At 40.4% G+C, this 9,692-nt stretch overlaps 1 protein-coding gene across 7 annotated transcripts in view; it reads right to left on the bottom strand.

Annotated features, from left to right (window-relative positions):
- Window positions 1-1,871: 1,871 nt before the first annotated feature.
- Window positions 1,872-9,692, bottom strand: part of AGTPBP1 (ATP/GTP binding carboxypeptidase 1) — a 60,287-nt gene continuing 52,466 nt past the window's right edge. For all 7 annotated transcript variants that reach the window (XM_061553705.1, XM_061553703.1, XM_061553704.1 and 4 more), the window contains one exon: window positions 1,872-7,906. In XM_061553705.1, the coding sequence (XP_061409689.1) occupies window positions 7,729-7,906 (178 nt within the window). In that variant the 3' untranslated portion in view covers window positions 1,872-7,728. The remainder of the gene's footprint in view (window positions 7,907-9,692) is intronic.

Here is a 9,692-nt window from a genome sequence, read left to right as displayed (position 1 = left end):
AATATTTGATCTGACATTAGTTTTTATAGAACAAATGTAGACATGTAACATTACAGTAATTGAGTCATGTTAGTTTTACATGTACAGTATGTAAACATATATTGTTACCCTGCATACACGACATCCACTACGCGTGCATGCTATACACACCTGTCCGCATGCATACATGTGTTGCTGGCATGAATTCATTGGCGATCAAAGGGGTTTCCTGTCCGAGTGGGAGGAAGGGATGAAGCTATGGCTCTGTAATTACTCCTGCTGAAGTGGCGGTGAGGGACTCGAGGGCCTGCTGTTTTTAATGTGACACAGAGCACAAGGGACCAACAACGCGAGCGAATCACCTAAAGCAGCACAACGTGCAATGTAATCACAAAAACACACACAGGCCACCTCGTACGTTAAATGTTCCTATCCCATAAGTGTGCATTACGAACACAAGTCCTTAAAATACCGTTTGTTTGCCTTTTTGTGTGAAGAAAACCCAGAATTTCGATTTAAAGCTTTCGTGACTGCAGGGATTCATCTCCTTGGTTCTTTCGGTAAAGTCACGTAGAAGGGAAATAATAAAATAATAAAGTCAGGTGAAGAACAGGTCTGTCGGAAAGATAGCGTCTGAATGACGGATCATGAATGACGCTGTCTTTCATACAGACCTGTTCTTCACCTGACTTTATTATTTCCCTTCTACGTGACGTTACCGAAAGAACCAAGAAGATTAATCCCTGCAGTCACGAAAGCTTTAAATTGAACAGGTCTGTCTGAAAGACAGCTGGCTTTCCGACAGATCTGTTCTTCACCTGAGGATGGCTGCTTGCGTTGTGGCCGAAACGTCGTGATAATTATTTTATTGGTTTATTTTTATCATTTTATTATTTCCCTTCTACGTGACTTTACCGAAAGAACCAAGAAGAAGAAAAGCCAGAAGTTATAAAGAGTACAGTATTTACAAATTATATAAATTCTATTCTTGAGAATAGGTTTCCCCTTTTTTCTGGCAACAAAACAGGTGTTAAGATGTTAAAACACCAAACTGAAACCTTTTACAAGGAATCATGTCTGCATTAACCACAATAGTTGTGGTCAGAATGCAAACAAAAACATACTCCGATAGTATATGCATTGTCTTTGAAACTGATTGGTCCACACCAGAGACAGCTTTCTTTCGATCCTTTGCCAGTACCAGAGGACGCCTTTTGGCGTCCTCTGGTACTGGCAAAGAAGGTCCCATGATGTAATTCTATTATTGGTATGCCACTACAAAGCAGAAGACATGTATTAGTACTGTTGCCTTGGCTTTTGTTGCGATTGCTGGAGAGAGAAAATCCTGGCAGTTGTTTTGCAAAGGGATAGAGGATGCTTATTTATGACTTAATTTACCATAGGTGCATTGGGCACTGAACCGTGACAGTCCCATAACGAGATCAAGCTTTCAAAATGGCTCGTCAAATTGAGCGTGGTATTTGTACCTTAATTTTAACATCAGCATCAGTGTTGTGGAGCTTACAGGTTAAATGGAAAAATGCAATTAAGTATGTTTACCGAACTTGGCAAACATGAATGATACCAGTTATCTTGCTCTTGTTACAACTTCATAGTGTTCTCATTCGTAAGCTATTCGTAAGCTATCAAGAAAAGAGTTTTGCAAAAGGTAACTATGATCCATCATTAAAAACATGTCATCTAGTCATGTGACAATGCATGTTTAATATCCCGAAGCAGCCGCCGCATTTATAATATAATAAAATGCATAGTCCATTGCCCAAGTTAGTAATATTACGCATATAGATTGCTGTTGATGGATTAACCGCTTAGATTTTAAGCAATTCTGGAGCAATGCATAATGCGCAAATAAATGTGTTACTACAGCATGCAACAATTTTTCATATATTTTATTGAGCACGAGATTAATTACTGAAACACAGGCAAATGATAAGCTGTGCAGCATTACAATTTGTGATCTGCCATAACATATGGCTGTACGAAAACTCAAAATACAGCACTTAACGGATCAACAGCGAAGTATGTACACAACTGTATGTAGAAAGAATCCACATGACAGTATAAAAGGGGAGAATAAAAATCCACGAGTGCATGCAACATATCCAGCGTTTATAACAATCAAGGGGTCAGCACCGACGTGACTTGTGAAGGCATGAGCTCTGCTGGAGACGGAGTCTGTGCCCTACATGTGGGACATTTTAGCCATTTACCGAGGGTTCACAAGGACCAGAGTATTGCATGTCATCCGTCAACATACACCTACAATGTGGTGAATATGGTTGCTTTGAACACATTTTACATGAACAAAAACGTAAAATTACATCCGTGGAATTCAACAACCACCCTGTGTGAGGGACACTCCAATATAACCGGTTGGAAGAACACTACTTCATGAACACGTATGCTTTCAAAACCAATATTATCCATTCATGAAGCATTCCAAATGAGGTTTTTTTTTGGGTGAGAGCACGTAAATTTACACGATCTAACCCAAAAAAAACTTTTTAAGGATTGCTTCGTGAATAGCAAAAGCACGATTACAACAAAAGCACTGCACTGGGAAGCTTGTAAGAGCCAATATTATTGGACATGTCTAGGTGTTCTTTTACAGGCAACTGCAGTCTGTAGATGAGATTTTAACAAGACCTACAATTCTGAAAACGTTACTATACGGCTGCGAGAATAACACTGAATCACCAATCCTGCATTGCAATAGCATGCATTATAGTAAGAACATAAATTAAGATGCGTTTTTTTTAGACGGTAAACTTAACTCGGGCACAAAGCAGGAGAGGAGAAAAACAGTATAATTGGCCAGATACGAGGCACTCAAAAGTTATCTCCTCATAAACTTACGTGTATATATGTAATCATTAAACAAAAACTAAATATTTATTGTAAATAATCATCACAAACTGCCAAAAAACGAGTTTCTGACATTACCTGCTCTTAAATTTCCAACTTTGGGTATAATTATCCAGCATCTCATGGAACCTTTGATCGTGAACAAAAATACGGTTTAGGGTGACGAAAGATACAATTCTGTATTCAAAGAACAGGTTGTTTTGAGTTAGCTGAACTAAACATTTTTTTAAAGGTCATGCAACCATGCAAAAGTTGTATACACAAAATAATTGGCACCGCGTCTATAGACAACATATACAATTATGATATTGACGTTTACTCATATTTTGATGTTTTATTCATCAATGCTAAATTATAAAGTACCGCCCCTGTCTTGCTTTCCCATTAATGTGGCCCGCGTGATACAGAGCCACAATATTTTGGTTGCTGTAAGAGTAAAAGGTATTCAATAAATAAATAAAAAATAAAAAGACCACTTTTGTTGTACCTTATTGAAGCACAACTCATTTGCACAGAACATATCAAAGACACGAGAACATTTTTGATCCGATATAAAAAAAATGTAAATTAAAAAATCTCTTCGAAAATGAAAGGCTGCTGCTGCTGATGAATTAGACACCGTGAAATTAATGGCTGTAACACCACAGCAGGTAATTTAAAGCTAACGGCTGCCACCAAGCAACTTGACCAAGCTGTGAATGTTTTACAACCAATAGGTGGAGAATTACTCATCTTGTATACATGCATTTTCATCGTGAAATTCTCTGCATTTATTATGACAACACAGAAAAAAACAAATGTCAGTGTAACTAGGGAAAAACAGATCGTTTCACGATTTATCAGCCGATGGTAATTTTGTCTCGTCTCTTGACGCAACCGTGTGCAAGAAAATACAAAACTCAATTAACACAACCGTTTTTACAGATGTGACAAACCTAAATATCACATTCTGATTAAATTTAAAGCATGGTAAATGGCATGCAAATATATTTAGCAGCAAGGAATTAATACCATGGTTTGAGATTGACAATATTTGCATATTTCTGATATTATGAAAGTTTTTGAGTTTCAATGATAGGATATATAATGTGTGTGTATTCCAAGTTTTACACATGCTTTACAGATAAATGTTTGAATGACCTTACCAAGGGTTTCTAAATCAAAACCATAAGAAATGAACCGAACCATCCACCATCGTGTTTGAATAAAAATGCAATACATACATTTGCAACAGCGGTGTTAACGTTCTTTCGAATCAGAAGTTACCACTGACCAGTACAGAATGTTATAAGGAAATCTGACTCAAACGACTGATGCATGAATGTTAAACGCAGATCAATTGTCCATCACCTTGCTTGAGCTCACACTAGTACATCTGGACTCCAAACAAAGTTGCTCTAAAGTTGGTGCTTACAGAACAGAGGAGGGAAACAACCAGGGTTATTTAAGTGACCCATCCAACACATGTGATTGCTTGCATACCACCTTGCATCCCTGCAACAGGGATTAGAAGCCCACAATTTTCCTCCACATACAACTACACAACTATCGACATTAACCATACCGAACTTACTTTACATCATCAAATGCCCTCGAATGTTGTGCATTTTACAGCGGCAAAGGCAGACATTGCTGCAAACACGATATATACAAAAGTTAGTGAATGACAATGCTACCGTTGGTGGTTGTTAGAAACCTGCAGCAGATAGCTGGGCACAAAGTACAGAACCGTTCGGCCAAAGTTAGGCAACTGGAGTGAGACCCCAACTCTCTCGCGTGGGTTTACGCTTGAGTGCTGTGCCACTATAAGCATTGGCCCGGGATCGTCTAGCCTCAAGTTCAAGTTGTTAGCCCATATATTTATTTGCCTAATTATGGTAGTTTCAGTTCCAAAGTTGTGAAAACGGTATCTCTGCTAACACCAGGGGGTAACTGCATGTTATTTTTCACACGCGACATTGAATCGAGCTGTATCTGTGAATACCGACCGGTGCATTCCTTTTGTAAATCTGCAGAACATAGAAACACATTGCACCACAAACCTCCAAATGCGGGTGCAAAAATGTCAACCACTTAACGAAAAAGTTGATAAATAGGTAAATAAGTAGGTAAATAAATAATTGCCCCCAGCTCTCGTTTTACATGACTCATTTAATGAGAATAACAAGAATTTGATTATGGTGGCAGTCACAGACAGATGCCAAATTTGGCTGTAAATGCAAGTGTTGCTTGGAAATGTGCTACCTACTTTCCCCAACTTTTTCCGACGTTGGGAGAAAGCAAAGATAATGCAAAGAGGCAGCGGTGTACCCTACCCTTACTGCCTCTGAGGTTATAAAGAACAGAGCTGTCTCGTGTGAACAGATGTGGTACCAGGTGTAACATCGGACTCGGCTCCAGTGCGGGGGAGAACCACGTCAAAACAGAGACCAAGTAAAAATATTTATCTTCCCTATGGAGGGCTACAATCAAACCAAAAATACGGGGAATGATAGATAGCACATGAGCCACTGGGCAATCTATAATATTGCATATTCCCTCAAGAAAAAATATGAATTACTAAATTCTGAATCATGTAATTGGACTTTAAAAAGTCTCTCGTTGCCTGTAGCATAGACTATCTAATACACTATTTGTTACCATGCATGTGTTTTTTAAAATATTTACCATCCCCCAACTTTGCGGTTTTGATAACATGAATGCATACAAAGTGCAGTAATATGTGAGTTTTTGGTTGTCGACATAAAAATTGACTCAAGAACATTCAATGTTAAATTAGTTACAGACCCTAAGCATAACAACAAATAAGGTCAGGTCAAGTAATGTAAGGAAAGTGGTTTCAAGAGCTGTCATTTAGCCGTCTGCAAGCATCCTCGTAAAAAAATGAGCAGATGTGCACGAGCCTTTTGCCATGGGCGGCAGTAATGAACTGATGGTCATGACGCTTTGAGTGGAAACGCTTTACAAGGAGGGCTACAGCTGCACTAAACATTCCATTCCTTTCTCACGGCAGATTTCCAGCATTAGCACAGCCAACGGAAACCTCCTAGGAGAATTCAGGAGAAGATAAAAAGAAAAATGGACAAATATTACTTCATATTTCCACGTAAAGAGATTGCATGGCGCAACAGAGGCTCAAGTGAGTGAACGGTGTGCGCAAAAGTTGTACGAAAATTTGTAAATACAACACGTGTGTGTGTGTGTCTGCATAGAGCTCAATTTAATCTTGCTAAAAGTATTGATTGCCTGCCAAAATCACACAACTTTAAATTGTTTTCCATGTCTGGTGCTCGGCAGGTAACACTTCCACTATAATTATACGATTGCTTTCATCCCACTGCAAGGGCTGCAGTCACGAATGACGTGCCTGCTCCATAAATTAGGGCGCACCCTCATATGGTGTTGATTTGTACGCAGCTGCCTGGAGCTTTGAACATTTGGGCAGCTGGCAAGATGAGGACACCATGCAAAATAAAGAATCTTTACTGGGACATACGAGTACCCTGGGCTAGCGTGCCGCATGCGCCTCGCACAAAGTGCTATTGACCAAAAGTATTCCATTTCAACTTAATGTAAAGGATGAATCATAGTCATCATAAACTTGCCTTGCCATCGAGTGATGTGCAGGGAATGGCAAATGCACTATTGGTGCAATTATTGTGTGTTCATGTGGATCCGTTTCATCCAAGCCTGTAGGTTCTTATTAATTTGAAGATTTTAATGAGCATTAACCTGCGTATGATTTAAAGGCTTCAGTGACTTCCGCTATCTCTCTTAAATTGGACATTTTCTATAAAGATATGCCTCTCATTTGTATGCTTTTCTCAGCATGCACAACCACGTTATTTCATGTTCAGTGAAGCATGAACAAAAAATTATTTGCTCCTCCTTCCCTTCATTTGGTTTGTAAATATATTTTGGCAAGAAGACGGTTATGTACTTTTAACTTTATATTTCTGGGATGCTTACAGCCTCCATGTACAGCATATTATGGCAATTAAAGCAAGCATGAAACCATCTATACACCTGTCAAAGTTTCCTCAATGACTTAAAACGTACCATTTATGTCTTGGAAATGTGCCCCATTGCTTTACAGATTTGGTTTTGAGTGGCAAATTCTGAGGGCCGCTTGTCTGATGCACATTATTTGCAATTTGCTTCAAGTGGCATCTGTTTTAAAATGTCTCGGATACACTAACCTCTTTTAGTGAGATTCAGTTGTCGTTAGCGCACGTCTCTATACATGACAGCACTATGCTCCTTTTAGTGCATTCTCCAGAGGCACGAGATGGGATTTTAAAGCACTGTCATGCACAGCTCTCGGGCCCACACTCTGCACATGTTGCCAAATATTTTTTGAAGTACAGTATCTCATTCCAATTACTGCTTGTAGATGTGAACAACATTTTACTATGGAAATAATTGTAATGATCATAATGTGGCCCAGTCTTTCTTGTTAATGCTCTGTAAAAAGCCACCGTTGTGGCTTAGTGTCAGTTGTATTTACTTTGTCTCAACACCATTATTGTGCATCCTATTTTTTAGATGATGCAATCAATAACATGAGTATATTTCAATTATATGAGTTAGCAAAATATATTAGAATTTTACAATGAACCTGAAACTGTAATTTTTCTGCATTACCCTGTAAGCACACATTTCTTGCTTTTAATGATGTTCTGGACACATAAAAAAAATTACAATAATTTCCTTAATAAAATATAAACTTACGAACCAAGCAACATTAACCAATTTTATAAATAAACCTCGGCTGCGGCTTTCTTTATGGAGCAAGACAGCCAGCCACCACCCCCCACCCCCAGCACCGCAGAGTGACCGAGGGGTCGTGAACCCGCCACGCCTCTATAAGTACTCCCTGCGACCGGTGAGCAAGTGTGGTGACCGGTTCTCGTCACTATCGTCTGGCGCAGCAGCAGCGGCGGCGGCGACATCGTCCTCTCCGCCTTCCTGCTCGTCCAGGCTCTCGGCGCTGTAGTCGATCTCCTCGGCGAAGCGCGGCTCATCCTCCAGCGAGAACAACCTGCTCACCAGCATGCGCAGGGACACGGAACCACCACCACCAACCCCCCATGTGGCCATTAACAAAAACTCAATGCACAACCATCAATGACACTGCTTGAAATTGATTTTTGTGTATATATGTAATAGGAAATGATTCAAGCAATGGTCCTTCTTCACGGAAAAGTAAGGCTTCCAGAGGAGCCCACTCACTCCTGCACACACACATACACCCTGCGTAGCCTTTGAAGAGACTGTTGAGGCAAGTGCGGTTAGCATGCAAGTATGAAGCCCGGCACAGCACGTGAGGGAGTTCGTGTGGCCAACACCATGCCAGGCCGCCTTTGTCTCCCCAGTGTGTATGTTCTATGTGTCGCGCCGGGGACTCGTTTAAGGCTGCGTCGACCTGGAGGAGGCCCAAGATCAATCCAGATATCACTTGCCACTCATGTTAACGCGTGAATAGGATTTGAACCCAGGCAGCCAGATTTGTAGTGCAGCGCAATAAAACCACTGCTCCCACATGCATCCAAACATATATATATACACACACGCACGTGCACAACACAGATGCACGTACGGGATTGTTAAGACACCGTAACAATCCACACAACCTTGTAGCTCATGCTTTTATATGAGAAGATAGGGTTAATGTTGGTAACTGGTCATCACCACCATTTGTTTTCTTGTGATTCACAACACAGGTCTCAATGCTCAAACTCGAAACGGCACGTGCAGGTGCTTTGAACTGGTGATGCCATTATTTATATAAGACAGCAGGTTTAAATCTGCCATGAGTAATTGTCCAACATCAGGAGTGCCAGGGTGGCCAGGAGGTTATAGCTTTCACCACTGATCCAGTTTGCACGCAATTGACAATTTGATTCCTGCAGATGCCCAGGAATGTCTGTGAGAAATGACCAGGGCTTGCCATCGGCTATGCTTTGGACATTTAAAAAAAAGTGTCATTACTCAAGTGAATATGCAATTTGTGTGCCACCGTCAAAGCCTACTTATATTATAGAATTACCCACAAATAAAATGCAGAATATTAACTGCTTCCTAAGTAACTGCTCTTAGTCAGCTCTGTCTCCCTTGTAAATAAGTCATGATTTTCAATGGGTTATCATCTAATATACAGACAGAGTACTGAGTGATTGATGCACAATGTGATAATGATCATAAATGTATTATTTGTTTTAAATATAGCACCAATTACGCAGGGGCATCTCAGGTGCGCTGCACATTACATCTCATCGCAACACACTTGAATGAGCACCCACAGTGGTGGCTGTGGCTGTGGGCACAAGGTAGCTTCGCACCTGGCCGGCAAACGGGCATTAATCTGCAAGTAGGGGCCTGTGATTGCGATGTATAATCCCAAGTGAGTGATGTCGAGTGTTTCTGTGCAACTTGTTTCAATGGTGCCCTGCCCCCCCCCCCCCCCCCCCCACAATAACAACCTCATTATTATTTGCCATGAATAAGCGGGGGTGATGTCATGCTGTCTTCTCTCAACAATACAAGTAGCAAAAAGAAAAATACATTCAGCAAGCGTCCCACGGTGCCCTTGAGAAGTATGTTCCCTGAGTGTGAATGCAACCAGGCTATATTAATGAGGAATTCCAAAATCCTTCAAGCCAACAAATGAATGTCAAGGACTTCATCAAAGAAATTGCCACAAAAGGGATAGTACATTTTGATGGGGTCCAATAGAGGTGGAACAAACATTGAATCATCGATTACTATAGACTCAGAAGCTTACGAAACATGCATCAAACTGTGTGTGTAAGAATCAACATTTATAT

The sequence above is a fragment of the Lethenteron reissneri genome, chromosome 18, assembly GCF_015708825.2.
Source record: "Lethenteron reissneri isolate LAM-NWPU_2019-01 chromosome 18, ASM1570882v1, whole genome shotgun sequence".
Classification (NCBI taxonomy): domain Eukaryota; kingdom Metazoa; phylum Chordata; class Hyperoartia; order Petromyzontiformes; family Petromyzontidae; genus Lethenteron; species Lethenteron reissneri.
Note: the sequence above shows the minus strand (reverse complement) of the source record. Positions and strands in the feature narration are given on the sequence as shown.